At 35.2% G+C, this 25,258-nt stretch overlaps 1 protein-coding gene across 6 annotated transcripts in view; it reads right to left on the bottom strand.

Annotated features, from left to right (window-relative positions):
- LOC145976530 (uncharacterized) overlaps nucleotides 1-25,258 on the bottom strand; it is a 228,868-nt gene that overhangs the window by 77,152 nt on the left and 126,458 nt on the right. For all 6 annotated transcript variants that reach the window (XM_083107683.1, XM_083107684.1, XM_083107685.1 and 3 more), the window contains one exon: nucleotides 19,269-19,385. In XM_083107683.1, coding sequence (XP_082963809.1) covers nucleotides 19,269-19,385 — 117 coding nt within the window. The remainder of the gene's footprint in view (nucleotides 1-19,268; nucleotides 19,386-25,258) is intronic.

The raw sequence follows: 25,258 nt of genomic DNA, 5'->3' as shown, positions 1-25,258 counted from the left end.
ACGAGAGGTAGCTTTTTAATATACATTTAATTAACAAAAATGTATTCCCGGAAGAGAAGAGCTGTAAGTATGTATAATAAAAGATTATTTTGTGGATGGATTTTAATACTTTTATACTACTATTATGTATCACATATTTAATACTACTATTATATCACATTACACATCCGCGCTATTACAGAAAAATGCTTTTTCAAATTGTAACAAAACAACAAACTCGAGGTATACATTCAAATAATATTTGCATTATTAAAAATATTTACATCAATAATATACAATGAAGAGATTAATATCTCTAAAATATTTAAATCTCGTGAAATTAAATTTTACTAAAATACATTTAATATAACGAGATTAATAATAAACAAATATTATATATACGTTATATAATATAAAATTGCGTTTCAAAAGAAAATTATATTTGTTGCCTTTATATAATTTGATATGTTTTAGTGTATTCTACAATTGAATGTATCAACTAATAGAGTTACATACCTGCATTAATATGCGAGACAAATTGAGTTGATTAAAATAATTTAATGTTTGCTGATATATATATATTTATTGTATATATTTATTGTTATGAAAAAACTGCTTGATCACTGCTTGAGCATAATCTAAATTATACTCAAATAGTTTTTTATAGATTTGAATATTATCGTATACATATCTGCACGATGAGTTAAATATTAATATATAATAGCATATATATATATATATATATATATATATATATATATATATATATATATATATATATTGCTTCTCTTCTCTTTTCTTCTCTTCACTTTTTCCCTCATTCTCTCTCTCTCTTTGTATATATATGTATATATATATATATATATATATATATATGTATATATGTGTGTGTGTATTATACAAAATATTACATATAATAACATTTAATTATACAGTTATAATCTACTTAACATTCAATATCAATTATTTAATTCATTATCGTTTAAACTGAATATTACATTACAATTTCGATAAAAATTGATTATTTATTTTCATATGATTAATGTGTTATAATTAGTTATAATGCCGATAAATCAAACAAAAGTAGATTTTTGCATTTTTAGATATGGTACAATATATGTAACATATGCAACATATAGATATTCTAGGAAAACTGACAGATTTAAAACACTTGAGGAAATAGAAATCTCGCATAATATTGGAAATAAATAACTTTGAGATTTTTATATGTATGTACAGGATAGTGTCCACTTTTAATGGACTATCTTAATATCTCTTTTTGATGATGAAAAGATCTAATGAAAAAGTTGCATCGCTCAAACAGACAATTATGAAACAGAAAAAGTTTTTTGAAGATTATCTTTTTCAAAGATTTGAAGGTCAAGATAATTTTTTTTAAATGGAATTATATATTTTTGATTATGCGATTTTTCTAGCCATCGAAAGGGCCCTTTAGACCACTCTTTATATAAATGTACTCTTCAAATAAATGTATGTAATTATAAAATATGAAAGCTGGCTACACACCTTTTGAGATTCGTCGTTCTCGCCACTAGTTTGCTTACAGCAACCGTCAGGTTAATTTCTCATAAACCAACGCGACTCTCGAATTTCTAGAGTGGAACATCAAAGACCGTCGCCTTAAAGAGAAAAAGCTCTCGCTTTGCTCATTTGAAATTTCAAATATTTCCTATTGAAAAGTCTTTCGACTATAAATAGAGATATATTTGTCACTTGAAAATATTCAAAGCTTTATCATGATAATTACTCTGAAATTTTATAAATGTTTGGATATAAGTCGGAAAAATGGATGAGCTCGATTCAGTATGTCGCTTAAAGTGTAAACTGCAGGTATAATTATGTCGCTCCATCTTGGTGCATCTCGAGAAGACTATGCTAATGCTCACCGATTAAATCACGACACAGGACACGGGAATCCCTAAGTACGAGCGCGCCGGAGGTAACTTCTAAAAGGTAAATCTTCCAAGCTAGACGTGCGAAGTAAATCTCAAAGGACCGCACTGCGGTCGGGGGACACTGCGTCTTAAGTAGGACTTTGTATTCCATTCTTCTTTCATCCGCACTTTGTCCTCCCCATGTACCGGAGAGACGCGAATCTTCGCAATAGCGTCTTACACTCCCAGCATCCGAGTTGCTACCTTGCAGAATCGCATCTTATCCGTCTTCTCTTTGCGAGTGTTTTGATAAAGCATAAAATACGCGCGACGCCATGTGCTCGAATAAGTGCATTTACGAATGTCACTTTTGCCATCGTCGAATATTTTTCGCTGATGACAAATTTCGGATATCGCATTTCGTGTTTAACGTGCCACATATGTGACAATGACCGATGCTATTGGATATTTGTACAGTATCGATTGAGCGTTGCATTTGCTCAACGAATCGTAGCGTAAATGTCAGAGATGCGCCAGAAATGTTACTATATATCGTATGATTTTTAAAATTTTTCGAACAATTCTCTGAGAAAATATTTGTCATCATCAAAAATGTTACGAGGAATTTTTTTTATTCGACGTGTACGTCGCTCTTTTTAATGCCAAATACAGTCAGTACTTAAAAAATAATGCAATTGCAGTTGATGGATATTCTGTATGCGTAGAAACTTAATGTACATATATTTGATCGACGAATGCGTTTCATATTTATGTGTTTGCACGTTTTTATACATTTTACGTGCAGTTTGCCATCATGTTCAGATAACTCTTTTTTTCTACCTAATATTTATTTATAGCTACAGCAATAGCCGTGTTTCGTGTTTACCCTCGCACTTTACATTTCCGTATACAGACGTTACTCTAGTAATCATAAATCTCAAGGAAATCCCCGCGTTTTCACCGTCTACACGTTGTCCCCTTACGAGGAACATCACTTCCTTCTGTCGCGTCTTATATTTTCCCTGCGTTATGTATTCCCGTATGTATACGCCGCGTGTTTTCTCGGTATTTGCTTTTTCACGATCGTCTGAGGGAAGACGCGTATCGTGTTTTACGATACCAGACTCTTATCGCAAAGCGCGTTGTCTTTGCAATTCGTAGCTTTCGATCTCGTCTGCCGGACATTCCTTTCGTCCGTTTCGGTTTTCTCGCACCCTTCAGCATCGAAAACGAAATGTAAATGCAGTCTTTTATATTTACGAACTCGCGAGGTGTCGACGATATAGAATGCAGGGGTCATATATACTTAAGTAGCTTCTAGTATTCCGTTCTTCAACCGTCCGCATTTTATTTATTTACCACAAAAATATTTTCCCTCAGCATGGTGACTATTCGTCAGCTGTATGGTACCTTGTTTACAAATACAAATACAAATATATAATATCGTTTATTCCATAAAATTGAGTTTCAAGATTTTATATTTCTTTTGCGCTCAATTTACAAGTATATCAATGATTTTCCAAATTGCGACATTTTGTTTATCTATTAATATTTAATAATTTATATATATATTTACATAAATAATTCAGAGAATATCTGTTATGTTATTTTTTTCAATCTATTCTTGCTTAAGGCAAAATAATATAATATTATAATAGTAGTTCGAAAAAATACAAATTTTATGAACAATACTTTTCCCAAATATGACATTAATTAGATAATCAAACAATTGATTTTTAACTATGGAGATTAAACGCGCGGGAAATGAAGCAATTTTTAAATATTACGATAGAAGTGCGAAAGAATTATAATGGAATATTGTTGGTTTAGACCAGTCATATTTTTTTATGGCTGTGATAAATATCCGCGTGAAGAAGATTTGTTATCGACGAACGGATAAATAACGATGTAGACCCAACGGGAATAAACCGCCGGTTTTTTTAATATAAAAATCATTTTTATTTATTTAATAACGGGTCACGATATTTCGTGTGCATTCACATTATGTGTTTTGCCCGTACGTGAGTGTGTTGTGTCGATATTTTTTACATTGATCGAATAACATCGCGTAACCACAAAATCATTCATTCCCGTTTTATAAGAAAAAAATACCTCAATGAAAGATATTCCTATGATTAAATAAAAAATTACATATCAAGTAAAATATTTATTTCTACAAAAAACATAATTCAAGACATAATAATTTCTAGTCTTACATGAATAAATAGTATACTTAAGAACAATAATCCGTCAGAAAGATAGGACATAATATTAAAATAAAGAATATTTTCTTAAAAACTATATGACTTTCATGTAAGAGTATTTATCTCACACGCGCTGTCGTATCTTACTAGCTTTATATAAATATTATTTTCCTATATAATGCTTATCTATTGCGAGATTAGGCTAATATTTTGCCGTCGCCCTTGTTCGCGATTGTTTTCACAGCCGATTTCCTCGAATAAAGTACCTCAATAATTTAAACCGTATTTCTATAAATGTCAAGTAGGAGTAAAGGTGCAACGGGCGGATATCGATTTTTAAGTGGCCTCTTACATCTTGTACGTACTCTTTTCTATCCGCACTTTGTCGTCCCTTATATGGAGAAGCTTTTCTCCCTTCTATCTCGCGGTCTTTGTTACATCGAACGCGGGCACCACGCAGAGATGCTTGTGTGAACGCGCCGAGGGCATATCCTCTCGTCTTCGTGTTTTGCTTCGCTCAAGCGAAGTTAGATAAGGCGCTCGGTTCTCGGAGGTAGGTAGATAGGTAGATAGGAAGGTAGCTAGAGGTAGGTAGGTACGTAGGTAGGTAGGTAGGTAGGTGTACGTAGGTAGGTAGATAGATAGGTAAGTGAGTATACCGCGAGACTCTTCTCTCTCTCTCTCTTTCTCTCTTTTATGTCTAGTACTTTTGGATCGTGTGATTTTATTTCTCTCTCTTTTTTTCTCGAGAACCGCTCGAATCGAAGGACTAAACCCCTGCGGGTGACCTCAGCCACTCGAACGACGACATCTTCGTAAAAAAATGGAAGGAAATATCCGTTGCTGGGAAAAATGACGTCAGCGGGAGACGCAGCGACAGGATGATCGGACGACTAGTGATTTGTCCTGATAACGATAACGGTGAACGTACTTCGCCACCATCCGTCAACGTCTCTACGACGAAGGAGCTGATAATTTAAAATCTCGGAGACGGAAATTCCTCGGTACGACAATCGCCTTATCGAGAACGATAGTCTGTCAAAAGGAAAAATTATTCTTTCTCGATAAGATTGATATACTTATATAGTGTGTGTTTCCTCTAATTTAAAATTATCACAATAGTTCGCTTGATTTTTATCGCTTGCTGGATTGCGATAAAATCATGGAGATAATCTTTTGTACACAATAAGCAGGATTCTGCAGTGTAATGTACAGCAATTATATAAATCATGTGTTCAATTACGTTGCGGAATATTGCCGGTTACGCAACCGTAGTCAGGAGAGAAACTGTCAGAATCAGATAATGTCGTTACAAATCGATCTTAAGCCACGCGAGCGCGAAATGTAAAATCACAACTGGGATCTCAACGCAACGTGTTTTACGCGACTGGACGACGATCGCTCGACAGAAAGGGGACGCGTCCATTTGTCCACTTCGACGAGTGGTATAACGTGTTTACATTGTTTCCATTGCGCATAAAGCGCACATCGTTAGTTAACAATGCGGCTGAACAGACTCGGGAATGGCTTTGACGCGAACGCGAAAAGGCCCGGCTCATCCAATAGAACCCGAGTTCTAACGCACGGGTCAGTACGGGGAACAATAAATCGGTCGCTTTCAAATCGGCGAATCGATATACAACACTTGTCCCGTTGCAAAACCGATGCTCGGACATTGCGATCGAGCACGATAGTTTCTATAATAAAGCGCGTGTCTGTCTGAATAAAATGAGTCGCGAGAGTCAGAAAAGCGGGGACCACCATTATCGGGAAATAGAAACAAGCAGCGGAGGCAACAAAGCGAAATTGTTGCATTGACATCCGCATCAATTATCACAAGCTTTTTATGCGCGGCTGCCATGTGTTTTTTTACAAGCGCGTTTCCTTTGTTTTTGTATTCTTTGATACAGTTATTGTCGTTTGATATGTTATCCTATAAAACTCGTAGATATATCAGATAGACAGAGGTCGACTTTCTCGTATTTTATTGACGTGTGTTCTTTTCCCTCTATCTTTTAATTGAAAATGAAATGATTCCACGTTATAAAATATTTGCAACGATAATCGTAATATCAGGGGAGATTACAAGATCCTATTCTCATCTGATTCAGCTATGCGCAAGTATTCTTTACGATATTCCTGATGCTTAAAACAACGTTCTGCAAGTAATTATGCTTCTGCCATTGTATGCTGCCGCACTAAAACGTAACGAGCGCGCCCGGTCGAGTTTAGGCAGCTTTTCCTTAAGGACAATCATACTTATATAGGAAACGTAAGACGCAGTCGTATTTATTCAAGATGCGAGTTTGCGGCTGGTGGCCGTAGCGAGCGACTTAAGCGTTTACAAGGTACTAGAAACTCACATAAAGTCGTGATCACCAGACCGTAGCGCTATCCAGACTCGCCAGTGTGGTAGCGTCTTGGAGAACAGTGCGGTTTTCGCTACGAGACTGGAAACGGATTTCCGCGGTTTTGGGCCGCCTAAGCCCAAGTTATCACGAGAACGAATCCGGCTCGCTTCTTAATGCGACAATGCTATGCGCGACGAAGCTTATTGAGAATCTTATGCCAGTAAATGCATTTGTTTCAAGCGTAATGTTATTCGTATACATATATCTCTATTTTCTTCTCTTTGCAAATTTTTGGAAACATTTTGAAAATTTTGAAACATGTAAAACAATTAAAATGTGCTGTTTAATTGAATAATCCTTTGATAAAATTTGTTCGTTCGAATAAAAATGATCTCATATTGGGATCACATTTGCGAATGTACCTTGTAGCTTTACATGCGTCAGCAAATACATTATAAAAATATTTAAAAGATACGGGACATCGCGAAGAAAATAGATAATTATAAATTTTATTTTTTTGATTTCTATTCTTCTGGTAGATCACGTTCGTAAAGATACAATATAAATACGAAATTTCAATAATTCTCGATTACACCTTCGTGACGCATATTGTGGATCATAGATATGTACATGCGTAGTGCGTTGACGTAGCGTTGATGAATCATCAGAGAAAATCAAATAGCTCCGAGGAAGTTTGAGAGTTCACTCGCATGTATCGTAACTGCAAGGAAGTAGATGTATGCAGGAAATGTTCCGACTATCGATGTCGCATCTATTAGTTCCCCGAGGTATATCGGACGAATCGCATAGCTTGGGTTATCATCGCCGTCGGCGAGATCGGATTCGATCGTGTGTAGATCAAATATCTAGCGAGCAAACGGACGCACCGAAAACGACCGGCGAAATCGTCGTTGGACAGTTACTCGCAATGACACTGATGAAGTTTATCGGGGGGGAGAGGTACGCTAATCCGGATCGGCGTTGCCGCGAAAGCCATGAGATTAACAAGTAGCCTAGCCAGGCTGGGCCTTACGGGTTGTTAATGTCGATATAACTCGACATCACCGGGCGCGACGCGTGATTACATATACATATATGCGATATACCTATACATATATATACATGTATATGTCGAATGCATGCGGGGTACAATGCAAATGCAGTCTGCCGATGAAACGCGACCGACAGATGAACGCCAGTTCGCATCGCGACTCGTAAATCCAATTCGACGATGCGATTAATGCCGAAAATGCGTGACTGTAACGCGTTAATTTCGGGGCATTTTGTTTTTTACGTCGTCGTTCGCGAGGAGATTTGTCGAAGTTTTCGTCGACGCGGCATATAACTCTTTCTGCCTCTCCCTGTTTCATTCCCTTCACTTCCTCGCCCGATGCTGCGGACGCAAAGAGGATTATTTCTGGATAAAGTATATGCATATAATTTGCGATATATCTGCGCCTATTAAGGATTAACAATTACAATCGCAAAGCTTTCGCTCGGATATTCTTTTACGTATATATATTTAGCATATTTGTATATTACTAATGTTATATTGTTTATTGAGAGAAAAAATCATCAGAGATTAATATTATGCATAATTCTTGTATAGCATAAATAATTCTATACATGTATTTTACAAGCTTAAATCGTACACATGTAAAAAATTTTAATGGATTGTGTGTGTTTTCTCGTATAGATTAATAATAAAATATTTTTTATATGCATAAAATAAATTGATTATTAAATGTATCGTATGACTTAAACGAATCATGTTCAATGGTAAACATTTTATTTTAACCATTTATTTTTCACTGTTATTTCAAAGCTTGTAATAGCTATAAATTTTGCTATGTATATAAAAAAATCAGTATTATATTATTTTATCATTAACTAACACGCATATTAATATTTTTAAATATTCTAACTTTTTGTACATGCATATGTATATTGTTTTATATTGTATATAAAAATATAGAAATAAGTAGAATGGAAGAGTTAATTCCCGACTGTCAGGTGGTTTTTTACCGTGCCGTGCTAGAGCAGGCGCAGTTTTCCGGATAAAATGAATAACAAATGAGAGCTTCCTACTGCTTAATGTTCGCAGCTTAATTAAACGAAAGAGGAAAAGAAAAGCCAAAGAAACTCGTCAGAGGGAAATTGGGTCGGTGGACGAAGGAGAGCTGAAAGCGACTAAGCGTTTGAAAATGGTAATCGTCGCAGTCTGTGTAGGTATACGGAGCTGGAACATCTCGTGAAAAGGGGAGGCCGAAAGGCGAAAGGTCAAAGGCGAAACATGTTTAGGCAACGCCGCGTGTCAAAGGGGAAATTAGTTTTCGGATAAGAGGATCAAAAGAGGCGAACGTGTTGCTGTCAAAGTTAATATTACACTCGTTTGTGCAAGTATATTAGATTCCGACTATACAAAAGCTTCAAGTATATTACTAGGCAAATTACACACCCTCCTTACGAACACTTACGTGTCGTATCGTTCAAGGGAAACTACATCGTTGATCATTTATAGCACGGATATATATGCCAGTGCAGATTAATATTTCCTGAAATTGTAGCGTCGCGTCGGGCGTGACGTGTCATGCTCGAAGCTCTTTTTCGCACTCTGTTTTTAACCCCGATATTCGCGTTAATTTTGCACTGACATTCGCTTTTGGAAATTTCAACTTTCAACTTTCGTTCTGTATCTAGGAGAAGCAACGGAGAGAACGATGTTGCCAGCCGTACCGCGATGCAATTTTCTGCCTTGCGTTCACAGCTCGTCGATTGCAATCGTGGAAATTCGCCCCTTTTTCGTCAAAAACACAAGCCACTTCCGATCGAACGTTTTACACTTTCTCGATTCGTCACCCTGTGTTCTCGCCCCGCGATCGTTATTGCGCCGGGGGTTTTCCAGGCTTTATCTCACCTCTCGGCACAATTCGGCCTATTTGCATTCGACGGATGCGGGCATGGAGCAGGATGGTTGATTCGTTTTTAACTCACAAGATGAAAGCTTATACGTGACAAATGACCGATATTTTTTCTCACTTGAAATCTCGTTTTCGGTAAGTTAAGTCTCTTACATATGTTTCCGAGAGTATAAATGCTGCATTTTGGTATGCGTACAAAATACGTTCAAACGGCTGATTCTCGAATAAACTAATGCAGAGATAAATTATACACGTTTCCTGCTATATTTTTTAATACTATATTAGATTTATGTATATATGTATTTTTTTCTAATATATTGAATTAATAAATTTAAAAACATTGCTTGCAGAAACGTTTTCCTCTAAGCAAATCATAAAAATCTTTAAAAAGTAATATGTAAAGATTATATTACTTCAAATAAAAGATATACAAATAATAAAAGAGACAAATCACACACGAGGTGGTAATTATTAATATTCATATAATTATAAAATTCACATTTGTAATTATTAATATTCATATAATTATAAAATTCACATTTGCTAGGGACCATGTGCGAATGAGATATGTTAAATACATAATTTCGCTTAAGTCTCTCATTTAACAAACAATTAACCATTTAGCTGTAATGATCGATAAGCGGGGCATGACACTGCGAGGATTTGTACATGCAGAATTTAACCCTTATCGATATGCACCGGTCGGTGCATAGATCGGCTATTTGAGAACGGTGTGTGTCCGAAATTCGATTCTTATCGCGCTCGATAGTAACTAACTGTGCGTAATCGGTCGACACGGATTAATTCGATGATACGCAATTACGTATGGTGTTACACTGAGAACGACGATGAGCGTGGAAGGGGCCCACGTTTGCCTTTGGAAATATGGGAGCGGATGCAAATTAATCATTTCCGAAACGAAGTGTCAATGATGATAATAATACGTGTGACGTATTAATTGCTCAATATTTGGGAAAATAATGCGTTTACACGTCACGCGCCTTTACAACTCCCAATTAGGTAACGATTAATTTATCGCGCATATAGTTTATTATCCACCAAATAAACTTTCTATATTACGTAAAAATTATCTCGCATGTAATTTTGTTACGAAATTAATAAGTGCGTGAAAAATTTGAAAAGATTTTTAATCTCTAATAAATTTTAATCTCTAATAAGGCAATGTCTAATTCTACGCTTGATATTTCCCTTTTATGTAGGGATCGAAACAAATAAATTCGTTGATTGAAAAAATGGATATAAATAAATGAAAGCAAAAAGATCATTTACAATTTACGTAAAATGGTCATGATATTGCATACCATATTATATGTATGGTAGATATAAAAAATATATGTATAATATATATGAGTCAATTGAAATAATATAATAACGCGAAATTATTCATGAAATTATTGGATAATATTCTCTCTAGAAATAATTATTCGATTAATTTTCGTTGGAACGTTCGCAACTGATCGAGAATATTTTGCATGTGGCAGGTTTGATATATAAAAAATATTTAACAACATTGCGCGATTAAGATCAGCGGATCGTTTTCGATAAAAGCGAGGACCGATATTTGTAACAAGATTGCTAATTCGTGTCGCTAACATTAGCGCTGTAGTTCTGTAATTTTGCGCATTCTATGTCCATTTTACCCATTTTCGCAATTCTCTTCCACCTACTGTTTTCCTTCTTACATAGTGACGACACTATTACAGAATGGCGTAAGTAATTTTCACAATGAGGTGTTGAATAACATGGCACTCCCTTTCCTCCTAAGTAGATATTCCGAAGCGATAACGTTTGATGTGTTGCCTAAAGACATATATAAAGCGTACATACGAAGATTCTACTCCTCGTTGCTCTCATCCAATGCGATATTTTCATTATTATATTATTGACAAGAAAAATATTCTTTACTAAGAAATTATTTATGTATTTTATTTTAATTACTGTGTAAATATAAATAACAATATAATATTTGTCATGTTGATCAAAATTTTTAATAAAGATTTTCTTTTAGATTTTCTCGATATTACTGGCATAAAATATGAAATACATGGAACAAGGAGTAATGATTCATTGTTACTTTCATAAACTTATGCTTATCGCAAGTTATCTCCGTATGCCCGCCAACAAAGACTTTTATCAATGAAGAATGTCTAAAATATTGCGAGCTTTCTAGCGAGCTTCTCGCTTAAAATACTTCTCGTCCCTAAGTCTTTTTTATGATCCGCCGGACATAAATTGCCAACTTATATCCTAATGGGTTAATAAAATATTCATCTTATACTGGAGCGAATAAATCACGAACGTGTAGATCGCGTAGGCCATTGCGGCGCCGCCGCCTTCGCTGTCGCGTTGTATTCGGCTCCCTCAGAAAGTACCCTAGGGTGCGTTCTCTCGTCCCACGCTTCTTGTACGTAGGATTCGAATCCGATATTGCGCGAGCTTATCTTGGTCCCATCCCAGCGGGTTCGATGAGAGCGCACGGTTATCCCAGGGGGAGTTCTGACGGGAAATTACCTCGAAAAATGTATCCCTGACCTCGAGCGAGAACGAGACTCAAGTAGACAGATTGCTCCCGGAATCAGAGTCTCCTTTCTTTCCGTTTCCCCTCCTACGTCCTCCTCGCGTACTCGATAAGACTAATCTGCTAATCGATATACCTATCCGTGGTAGAATAACGAACCTAATTTTTCTTCGCGATTAAACCGAATCGGGATACGTCGGCCGATTTCTCTCGCGCGGTAACTCACTCGTCGCAAATAGAATCTCGAGTCTTGAGAGCATCGCCTGCTCTTGTGGGAGCATTATTTTTATGGAAGTGTCTGTTCTCGCTTTACGATGCGATGTATCGCAAGAACATGGTGGAAGCGTAAACTATGAACTTCGTACACGTTTATGAAATTGGAACACTTTGACTGTCATCGTGAAAGATTCTTTCCATTTATTAAGTCGGATTTTACGGTAATGATGATACTTTTGTTTACAATCGTATATCTTCCGCTTTTTTCTTTATTTCTATTACCTAGGATTGTTTTATAGCTCTCTTTGAGACAGTTTCAACAATCGGAAAACGCAGACATGGCACGGACCCGCATCCATTCAATCAGGATTGCAGTCTGACAAGGGTATATAAGAGGAAGAGTGAGCACGTAAAATCGAAAGCATAGTTCGACAGATATAGAAGACGTCCTTTTCTCTCCGTTCTTTTTGTTCTACCCGCAGCTAAGATACGATAGGCTTTATACAGTTGATCTACCTTCTATTTCTTAAGCTGATAGAAATGTTTGTGCTACTTTAATTTCTGTATTGATTGTCGAACGGTTTCCATTCGTTTATGACGTGTATTACTTAGATATCGTTTATGTCATTATTTGAAGAAATAATCACGCTTTTATTTAATTTTAATGTTCCAACAATTAAATAAAATATAATGAATATAAAAATCTAAACAGATATTGTTTTCAATTTATCGTATTAAATCTGTAAAGTTAATAATTTTAATTATCAATGAAAAATATATATAACAAAAATAGTTTTTAAAGATAATAAAAAAGTATTTATAAAAAAAATAATCTGTAAATTATCTTTGTGTATATATAAATGAATTTTTATAATAGTATCTTGTTTCTACGACATCCAGTAGTAATAGAGTAAGATTATAACGACAATATGTTGCGATATGATTCCGATCGGTGGTATTTAATTTAATCTGCATATATACAGAAGAAATTTGAGCATTTAAACAATTCAGAATATAACTGTGTAGACTGTGCCATCTACTCTTTTTAAGAAGATAAAAAAGTTCTCCGTTTTTGGTTTCCTCTACGTCTTCTTAAGTAGCGTTTTCATCTGACTCGCTCCCTTTTTTCCTGACATTTCGACATACGAGTTTTCCACTCGGACTTTTTGCTCGTTGCTCTTCGCCAACGTCTCTCTCTATTATAAGAGGCAATTCTAATATAATTCATTTTATTGCGTATGCAATATTTAATAATATGATGTAATTTATATATATTCTCCAATAATAAAATTTTATCGAAAAACAAAGATATATTTTTTTGAAATGTATAATGGTGATTTATTGTTTGAAAGAAATTGGAGATCTCTTTTCGCGTCTGACATTTTTGCTACGTTCGTAGGAATTCCAAAAGCAATTCGATCAATAGTGTCTAAAAGAAAAGCGCTTTTCCCAATGGATAAAGCTCCAACCCATCGAATATTATTCTTTTCGCGAAAATATCTAGGACCGTATTGGCCTGCCATAAAATTGCACACTGTAAGGAAGCTATTTTGAAATAAACACACGAACTTCATTTCACCACCCGGAGATATTTTTCTATGAAGACGCCTCTTATACATAGAAGGAGATCGATGGAATGATGGCGGACCTGTGAAAAAGGTGGGCGCGAGCGAAGCCTTTCTTGTCTTTTCATTCGCCTAATGGATCGTATAAAGCACGCCGTTACCAGAGGTCGTTCCCTTTTGTCGAGATATCGATTTTATTGCGACCGGCTAAGTTTTGCGGAAGTTCGAGGTGGCTGCCGTGTAGCAGCGTGAAACGAACCGAAAATCAGGACGACAGAACTCGAGTCGTCACAAATGCCGGTAACTTGGAAGAAAAACTCGTCTCCATCTCAGTGTTCAATAATGATTATGTCATATCAGTATGACGCATGTTGCAAGCAACATTGAATGATCCATAAAAAATTGATGTTATTAATTAAAATCATGTACATAATTAATTTAAATTAATTTAAATCATGTATAATCAAAGGACCTATGCACTACTCAGCCAAAAATTAATTAATTTATATGTAAATTGAAAGATGGGAAAAAAAAGAAAAGATTGTGCTCAGCGAGAAATGAAGAACGCCCACTTAATTATGCAGATTGTCAGAATACAAAAAACATGCTTAGAAATTTTTAGGTCACAAAGATAAATGATAATTATAATGGCTTCCTCTTATTCTGTATTCAGATCAACATATAATAATAATAATTCGTATCATCAGTGTACATTCAATTCTGATTATTTACAAGCCAAGATTCAACCAAAGTCGCTATAATCATCCAATTTCAAAAAAACAATCGTTGAAATAAATTTCGGAATGTAGTTTTGTAGTTTAGCATCTTGACGGCAGCAAACAACGACCAACGAATTTTCATCGGAGATCGTTTTACGGAAAAAAGAGAGAAAGGGTACAAGCACACCCCATAAACATAGCATGCGCCAAAATACGCCAGATTGCGACGTAAATTTGTCACGCCACGACAAGAATCATCTAAAATTCAGGCAGAAATTCGCAGTCAACTAAATTTATTACGATTTTCTCGGGCTCCATGGCGCGTTGTAACTTCTGCGAGCATTGTTTCATGATCTCCTGCGAAATTGTCAAGTCTGCAATGACCGACTCAATTCTATTATAGCAAATATGCATATATGAGATAAGTAATTGTGTTAGGGACACTTTATTCTTTTACTTTAATTTCCATTTCTTGTATTGAAATTATTTCTTTACAAATTTTTACAAATTTAGTCGCAGCGAATAAATTCATTGATCTTTAACGTGCAAAGCATTATTCAATTATAATAATGCATGCAGAGAAATGATCGATATTGACTAATTGGATGCGATATGTAGTTGGATGAGAAAAATTATAACGAATGTATGCAAAGATATGTTATTACTTCAATAAAATGTCAAACTTGAACATCTATCTGTGCGGAAACTTAAGATATATATATAATATACATATGATTTCACACACAATATAAGTGTATTTGACGTATATGTATCACTTCTTAATATCGATTAGTAAACATAATCGAACATATATAATCTAAAGAATATGCAAACTATTCCATTATGGAAGATTCGTCACATGATCCATTATATTCAAAGAACATCTAAAAGAATGATACTAAAATCTACAAAACTATCAGATTTTTATAGTTTGTTAAGTCTCTTATTTTTTACGCTTTTAATAATGATAAATGCTTTTTAGTACACATATATTATAAGGCAATTTTTTGAAACATCTTGAAAATTCTTAAAATATTTCTGAATATTTATAATGACATAAACAATTCAAGAAAAATGTAAATTTTTCTTTATAATGAATAAAATTTAAATAGGTTAAGAGATCGCATAATTGAAATTAATGGTGGAAGAAAAGCGAACAGTCTATCTATAAAAATTTGCAGCCAATTTTTTATGCTAATAAAATACTGCTTCCTGATGATACGTGATAAAACGGAGTTTTACTTTACTATAAATGACGTTCAGATGTTGGATGGTTTATTCGATATTTTTATTGCATATTTCGCTCTACATATGTCTGTTTGATATATACCATCTAAAAAAAGATATTTTTTGAATAAATCTGGCATGTTGATGTTGGCAAAAGAAAAAGCGAGGCTCTCTCATACTTTCAACATGAAGCAGCACTTTTATTGTAGGATAAACTGAGATCATATATTGATCTTATTACGGTTTATATTCTGCGTGGACAATGATCGTAGTTTAAAGTATATTATACAATATGTTGAAACATAACGGATAAAGTTTCCGTCTGTATTCCACGTATGAGCCACGTATTATCGGTTGAATAATTCAGTCCATTTCAATGTTTCACGGTGACATAAAAGGACGTAGTTATGGAAATGAGCGTGTTGAAATTTCACGGGAATCCGATTATTGCCTCGAATTCGGCGGGATATGTGTCGTTACTTTACGAATAGCAGTGAAAAATATTATGCACCATTCCGTGCATTGTGTATTTATCTCCGAGATTTTATCCGACGAAATTTTCGTCGCAGCCCGTTAATTTAACCGATTAAACGACGCCAAGAATTTTCAACCAGAAATTCATGAAAAATTCGTGCTATTTCATATTATTGTATACGTATATTTAGTCGTTCGTGTAAATTCTGTTTTTCTTTGCCATTTGTACATTCTTTATTATCTACAAGATAATTTATCTATATATAAATAATATATAAATATATTATAATATAAATAAATAAAATTTTGTAAGTAAATTATTTTAATTATATAATTACTTTATTTTTTTTAAATGCATGTCATAATAGAAGTAACTATTCGACAAAATTGTCACTTTTATGTTTCCTTTTTCTTCTTTATATAATGCACAGATATCCTGTTCAATATTCCATCGAAATATTGCGGATCATGGCTCATAACTTGTCGTTTGTTGTTAGTTTCTTGTGTATTTTCACATAAAAACAGGAGTTGCCATGGTCGGGAGTGGAAACTAACCGTCATAAATCATTTCTTGACACGTTTATGCCAGTCGCGTGCGACGGGTTTGCCACATTACACTCAACTTCCCAACTTATATAAATTTCATACCGACTAAGCTGCGTTTTGGAGTCTCTGCCGAGAAGAAAGTGCCAAGTAATAACACGAGAGACATTTCCGGATTAAAAGCTGCCATTCTTCACGTCAAGTATTTCTTTCGATTTTTCTTGTTATACGTATAATAGATATCGTACTATCAATAAATACTTTTTTATGTGAAATTTATAGATTTTATGACCATTTATTTATCTTTTCATCTTAAGAGATTTTGATTCAATTATAATAAATAAATCGTCATAAAATTGATAAATCCTATATAAAAAAGTATTTATTGAAAATACGATATTTTATATATATATATATATATATATATATATATATATATATATATACATACGTTTTAATATGTATTACGTCAGCATGTATATTTTATTAATTTTACACATATTGAGTTTTACTTTTTGATGCTATTTGAAACAATTATTATCTTACCTTAGGTTTGCTGCGTTCACGTTTATGGAAATGTAAAATAATTTGCGATAGAAATCAAGCTTGATTTTCTCATAAATTTATTGAACATCATGCCCGACAATGAAATTACTCTCAGGACCGGCTAACAGAATTCAATTTTACGCCACGTTACTCTCGCGAAAATCTCTCAATTTTCAGCTTGTGCGCGGCAGATCGTGGAAACAAACAAAATTAACCGCGGTTCGAAAGCAAGACTGCGCGTGTTAATTTGTCAAATATATCTCTCGTGTGACATACATGTCTACATGTTTCTGGCGAGCATTCGTTCAGACTCGTCTCGAATTTTAAGCAAGCTATAAAATCGCGGCGGAAACATTCTTCAGAAAATCTTCATGCGACTCGTCAAAGAAACGAGTTGCAGTAGAGCAAACTACTAATGTTTTATGTATACGCGGACCTTAGTCAACGACGTGGATATCGTAGACGTTGATTTCGGCATAAATATTTAATGAGCAGCTCGTAACGAAGCTTCTCGTTGTCCAACAGCATTTGCTAGCATTCGTACTTTTTTTTGGACACCTCAATTAAGAAACATAAATAATGGAGATGCCAATAGAGCCGCTCAGAAATTTACCTATGAACGAATTTGCAACTTTTCTACCATTTACTGACTCTCGCGAGGCTGACAATATGTACCAATCAATTATTCAGATTTTTCGGGCCTCTCAGACATCCACCATAATTCGTTGTGACTACGGAGCGGATGAAAATTTCATAAATTGTTAGTATTAATTATTCCGTGCTTTGATTTCAATTACATTTGATTTTCAACACGATAAAACATAATGAGAAAAAGTAATTGGTGCAAAGGTTAATTCTGATTTATGATATTGCAAGCGAATAAAATCATAAAATGTTGACATCCTTCACAAATTTACATTTATTAAACATTATAAATCAATGTAATATATTTTATCAAACGTAATAATTAATTTGTATTTCGTTTCCCATTAACTGTTGGGCACTCGTAATGTTTCAAAACACATGGGTCATAAATAGCTATTAATTTTGCATTATTACTTCTATACTTTCATAATTAAATATGGTTACATGCAAATGCGCGCGCGCACAAACTGTCAAGGTTAATTTAAAAAATAATTCTCTCGCCTTTGCGCGTCGTAAACAGAGAAATCCCTATTTTATTTTATCAAAGGTATATAAATCAATTTGCATTTAAATTAAACTCTCCGCGAGGAAAATGTTCAAGTGCAAGCGACAAAGAAAAGTGAAAGAGGGCTAATGAAAATCGCTTCTTGTAAGGCACGAATCGTGTAAATACTCTACGTCACTTTCGCACTTCGTTTTTTCCCTACGTTTCGTCGAAATCAATCCGATTTATCGTGATAAGTGCCAGTGGATTGAGTAATTTTTGTGAAAATACAAATTTAATCTTTTGGGTATTGCTGTACCTAATGGTATTTAAGAATAAAATTTAATATACGAAAATTGATGTACGTTTGAATAACAAGCCGGATGGCAAACGGCCGGACTAGTAAGGAGCACTTAACTCAGAACGTGTTCCTATTTCGTAATGCCATTGGAATTCTACCTACCGCGAGTCCTGCCGTCTATTCTCGTCTTCCTTTTTCGATAGTACTATGCACACTGACGGTAACTCGCACAGTAACATTAAATCAACCTTACTCGTCCGCTATTCATTTAGAACAGTTTCATTTTGTCCACAGTGTGAAAAAAAAGGAGTCGGCGAAAATTTTTGCGAAAATACGCATTGTTCTTATTAAAAATTTAGCTATATTTCCAAATAAATATTAATTCAATTTACGCGTGCGGTTTTTTAAAATATTCTTCAATCATAAAAATGCTTCCTATACTTTCCATCATTTACTCAAAATCATTCATGTTTACATTTAAAATGTCAATCTATTCACGATATATACTGTGAATTTTTTCGGATAGAAAACTCTTCAAATCAAACAATGTGCGATTCGCTCGAAAAGAAATTGATTATTAGTTTGATTGAACAAAGCGATAACGCAAAAATTGTTCGCCAGTTGAAATATATAGTGATATAATTAAATATCGTACTCACTGCATATGTAAGGTCGCGATGGGCTTATCCGAGAAGAGGACGACCGGCCGATCGAAGCGTTGGTTACGACCGCAGACACGAGCGCTGCCTTCGAGCTGTAGCCAGCCACCCTCGCACCTGCAACAAAAAGACCAAACCTCTGAGTAACTGGCCATTACTCCTGAGCTCGTAAATTGGTACTATCTTCCATGCCTTTCGTTAATTAGTTTCAGCAATTTTCGATCCGACCGTCTCGATCGCACCAAATGAGAATATGTCGTGGAATTTGCGTGATAAATTACATTTTGTTTTGCAATTTTAAAAAAAGATTGTATATTTTATCATGAAATCAGATAAGTAAGAATTTTCTATTATTTTATTCCCGTTCGATAATATTTAAACTACTTTCGGAAGAATATCGCTATCTTGTCAAGTCAAAAAATTTTCTAATTTTTTCCCGTAAAAATTCGCGTTAAAATTTCGTTAATTACGGGAATCCATGACAATTTCTTTTAAAATGGAGAAAAGAAAGGATTTTTATTCCGAGATCATTTACTTTATAAAACTGTATCTATAGCTTAACTTTAGAAATACGTGCCTCGCATTGGATTTTATCCTTCGCAATGTTAAGACCTGTATCTACTGTTCCAGATTGAATTTTGGTAGGAATCGTATTTTGAATCCAATATGCGCGAAGTTTAATGTTAACTAAGTTCCACACTACGAAGGTACAGAGTATGAGTTTCACTTTGCTTAAATTAAATTGTGTAAAGTAAAATCGAATCAAGATTCTGTTCGAAGGAATATCGATTGTAATTTTAATGAAAAAAGTTTGCGATATGTAAGTTGTTGCGTAAAAAAGATAAAAAAGATTTAAAAAGAAAAATGTAATGACGATTAATGGAGAATAGATCCGTCTTATTCGAATGTAAGCATCAAACTCATTGACATAGTAAGCTCGTGCTATTACGCGTCCTCTACCAAGGGCCGCGTGCTTTCAATAAAAACAAACAATATAAATACAGCCGGATAAGTTATTTGCGTTGTGTCATCTTCAATATAAACACGATTAAAAGTATTAAATATGTTTTAATATGAAATAAAACTTTTTTTTTACTCAGAAATAGGTTCTATTAAAACTTCCTCCTTTTTATATACTTCTAATAAATCTTTTTATCTATAATTATTTTGTACAGAGATCGCTCTAAAAGAATTTAAAAATTTTTTAAAATACTTAACGACACATGTATATATAATTTTAAGCTTTTAAAGAAATTCGCATGTAAAAAAAATCTATACAATACTTATCAATTTAAAATTAATGTGGTTCAAAAATGGCTGCTAAATGCATTTGCAAAATTGTCTGTTCGTTCATAAAAGTTGTTGCATGAATTACGTCGCTAATTGTCTTTATCAAAGATGGGGTGCTCCCGATAATAACGTTTCGTGGGGTAGACGAACGACCCTATACGAACCGGGAAAAACGATTGCCGGCGAGGGTCGCGCTGAAATTACTTCTTCGGTACAGGCGACTTCAAAGGATTCGTTTTCCCGAGGCGTCGTCGACTGGGATTTTAGGGGCGAAATGAGGGAAATGTGGGCGCGATGGGGGTGGAATCTGGCGGTTACGCAATAGGTAATACGCAATGAGGGAATCATGCTGATTCGATCAGGCCTTTCACCTCACTTCGTAAGAGGAAAAACGAATGAAATACGCTATAACATGCTTGGTTGATTATTATCATCAAGATTTAAAAAAAATTTGCTGTGCTGAAGAAAATCTTCTGTGAAGAGATAGAGAACATATAAAATATATCTATATATCTGATATTATATAAATGATATTGTATTATCATAGTACAGTGAATTGTTAAAGAAAATTAATTATTATAATTTTTAAAAAATTGACAACTTGTCTATTTTATAATAATAATTTGTGAATAATAATTTGCTCCAAAAATTTAAAAATAAAAATAAAAGAATTTTTAGTTTTAGCTATTTTTATATAATATAAAAATCTGATATCAAAATTGTAAAAAATTTTGAACAATAAATATCGATATATTTTATCCGATAATGCTGCTTGAATGTTTTTAATAATTCATTAAGCTTATCATATCATCTCGATCCCGTAGCATGATTCGATAAGATTAATAGATATTCATAATGAAAGCCCGAGGCGGTTTTACTTAACATCAATAATGTTAATTAATATATCAACGAGACAATTGCAGGGACGCGCATCCTCCGCGGTAATATCTTTGGTCTCTTGGGTATCAAGTCCTTTATCCCTGTGGCTCATTCAAATCTTGATACAATTTGTGCAACATGCGGATGTTAGCGTGCCATTGTTGCGTGAAGAGACGGATATGTGTTGTGGATAGTTTACCATTGTGTCGACCGTACGCTTATGAATTAATTGCTTGCGGGCTTCGATGGATCGCGGATCCAATCGTCGCGCAATCCTCTTCGATCTCTATTGGTGCCCGGCGGGACATACATCTCCTGTAATCCGGCCGGATAAAACTTCCAAACCGAGTTACGACGCCGTTAACATCCCGCAGAGAATGCGAACTTGGGTTGCTTGTAATATCTTCTTTACGAAGAGTATAACAACTTTTCGGATAAGAATTTTTCAAGCTTTTATTTCTCAGTAGCTGTTTTTCGTGTTTGGGTGGAAATATATAATTCCATCATATATTATTCTATATATTTTTAAGATTTGTAATATATGATATATATAATATATAAATATATTATATAAATATATAAGTATATAATAATAATATATAAATATATAATAATAATAATTATCTAATTTTTACACAGTTACGATGAATTTCGATTATTCTGCACATAAGATCACACAAATTTGATATCTTTTATGTAAAAATGTCTGATACAAAAATCGAGGAAACGCTTAAATGAGACAATATAATATATATAATCCAGAGAAAAAAATCTGTAAGTCGATAAGTAGCATAGGATAGAATAGAGGAAACAATGAAAAGCATGAGTAGCGAGTATAGGATAGTATCAATAAGACATCGTAAATAATTGAAGCGCCATGTGACTCGAGAAGATAAGCATTGTTACTTTGTCAGTTTGTCTTTCGAAGAAAAAAAGATACTCATTCTTGATGCGGCTTACGTGAGTCCTTCAACTTTTTTCCTCGCTTACTCGCTCAAAAGTTTAAATCACATCAGAGATCTGTATCCGTTACGCGATTCGATAAGAAGCTTGACTCGTCAATCATTAGATATGCAACGCAGAAAGAGAAAGAGAGAAGGAGAGAAACAAGGGATCTTGAAGTTTATATTGTCGAGGAATGTCGGGAATCGTTATGAGCTCGTAAAGGATTAAGGATAAGAATGGGAATCGACGAAAGGGGGCAGCAAAGGAATGGAGAATATCCGGCAAATAGCTGTATTGTCAATTATGTGATGCAAATAAGCGAACGTCACGCTGCATCAGCAATCTAGCAAGGAATTTGCGACTTGCATTTAGCTTCCGCAGCTGTTGTCTTTATTATTTGAAATATATTATGCCACTTGTCGGTTCTGAGCGAATTGTCTTAGAAGGATACAAAAGGACTTGAAGAGGAATAAACATAATTATTCATAGCGACTGTCTCTATTATGCAATTTTCATGTGAATCAATCATAATTCTATAAATGAGGCTTATAAAGCGTTTTCGAATCTATTATACATGAGTTTTCTCAACGTAAATCTGAAGAAGAATATTTGAAGGGAATATCTGAAGGAGATAGAAATAAATAACGGGAACTAAAAATCGGGCACGAAAGCAGAAATGAGAAGGCGTAGAGCGGAGATTTTATTGTTACCGACAGCACGATATAAATAATTGAAATGCCAGCTTGTGCATCACAAAATAAAAGCCTCGCCCTTCTTCGCGCTGTTCGTTCAGCGAGAAAGCGAGTTATTCTATCACCCCTTCCCCATCGGTTCGCGCCCCCTTAGCGTTTCGCCGACTGCATTTGGCGTCTGATGTCCGACTGTGAAAAGCAGGAACCGACCCTTCGCGCCCTTTCTTCTCGCACCACTAGTCGGACGTCGCGGCAAGAGGAGGAAGTCCGCCAAGAGATCCGACGGACGATTCGCAGGAAATTGGATGCTTTTATTTCGCGCGATTTTCTCTCATGCAGCAGAGCAACTTCTCTCTCTTTCTCTCTCTCGTTTCTTTTCTCTCTCATGCTGTCCCGCTTCCGCGCAATCCGCCATTCGTCCCTCTCTCTCGACCTGCACGATGAACCGATCCCGTGACTGAGAGATCGAAACGATTTCTCGAGAGTCGGTACTATCCTGGTTTTCCGGATTGTGATCCGACTGTTACCGTTCATACACATTTCTCTTTGCCTCTTTGTGAAATTCTTTTTACATCAAGATAGGAGAACAATTACTACAACTATCGGTGAAACTAACTAAGAGAATAAAAAGCAAATAAGCTTGTTTTTAAAGAAACGTTACAAATAAATATATGATGAATTAACAATTAGATATAATTAATTTTTATATAATTCTATTGTATTTAATATTTCTCTTCAGGCGATAATGTCTGGCAATGATAGCGCGCAATGCACGCTCCTTCGATGAATCACGAACGCGAAGCACGCGATACGGAAATTGTCGGCCCCTCATCTTTCTTCCCGTTAATAGGAATTATCTTACGGACGTATACGGAAGTAGTGTCTCGTTGAATTATACAGGAGCAGTGAGATTTCTCGGAGCGCGCAGGGTTTTGCGAACACTAACTCGGGAGGGAATATCGCCCTAGTGTCGAGGGGAGTTGCGAAACACTCGAGTGCAATTTAGGACAGTCCTGTCTCCCGGAGAGTCCCTTATAATCGCGCCGGGGTTCACCGGGGTATAAAACGGAAACTCGTGGACCGTGCTTGGCAATGTAATACGAAACAGACAGACCTCGCGCGTTGCAAGGTAACTTCGAAGTCACGATCATGGTTACAATACCAGCGATGTAACGTAATTTCGAATCTCTGTAAATGCAAATGTAAATATGAACGTATAGATGGAGTAATCAATGGAAATTTTATAATTTTAAATCAGCGATAAATTAATACCGACATAAATATGTGAAATTAATAATCGTGTAATTTATATTTTCACTCTATTCTTTTTACGATTTATATATAACCAGAGATAAATTATTTACTTCAAATAATTTATAAATATTAATTGAAGAATATGTACATATTAAATATCCCAAATATAAATAAAGAAAAGTATAATTATTAGGTGCGTTAAATTTGATATTACACCTGATAAAATGTGCGAAGAAATGTCTTTGAGGATTCGTAACATCGTTGGTACAGATCACTATTGATGTAAGAAACGTATAAAAGAATCACGGCAGCGAACATGCGGCACTTTACAGGAAAGATGCGTTCTTGTCGAGGTCGCTGTCAAGCCAATGGTGAATAGCGGGTTCTCGGCAACGCCTCCTTGAAATACCGTGCAATTTGGCGCGTCTTGTCGCAGAATACCTTAATCGCGGTCGAGCCTCCGAGTGGAAAACGGAGTAGCGACTCTAGTCTTGGACCGTGCATACGTTTGTACACGTTGTCTGTATACGTCAACACATATGCGCGCATGTTGTGTATATGTCTGCTTGCGAATAGCTCGAAAAAAAAAAGAGAAATAGATAGATAGAGAAAGAAAGAGAGAATAGAACGAAGGAAAACCGACTAGATGGTGAGAAGGTTGCCCGGAGGCAGCGCCAAGCTTACCGATGTCAGTCAGTCAACTGGAAATCGCTTACCGCGCCCAGACCATCTCGTATTTTACATTTCTACCCGCCACGGGCGTTATTCGCCATTCGCCATTCTGCTTGCACAGCTTTCTACCACGTCTTTTTCGTGCTTACCCTCTTTCGGGGCGCGAGCCCCTCGCCAAATCTGAGAGCGACGAAGGAACGGGGTTATACTGCAAATCAATTTACCGGAGGTATTCGGACGAAACCCTCGTTCTATGAG

Source organism: Camponotus vicinus, unplaced genomic scaffold (genome assembly GCF_025532165.1).
Source record: "Camponotus vicinus isolate PSW18456_S1 unplaced genomic scaffold, iyCamVici1.0 SCAF_9, whole genome shotgun sequence".
Classification (NCBI taxonomy): domain Eukaryota; kingdom Metazoa; phylum Arthropoda; class Insecta; order Hymenoptera; family Formicidae; genus Camponotus; species Camponotus vicinus.
Note: the sequence above shows the minus strand (reverse complement) of the source record. Positions and strands in the feature narration are given on the sequence as shown.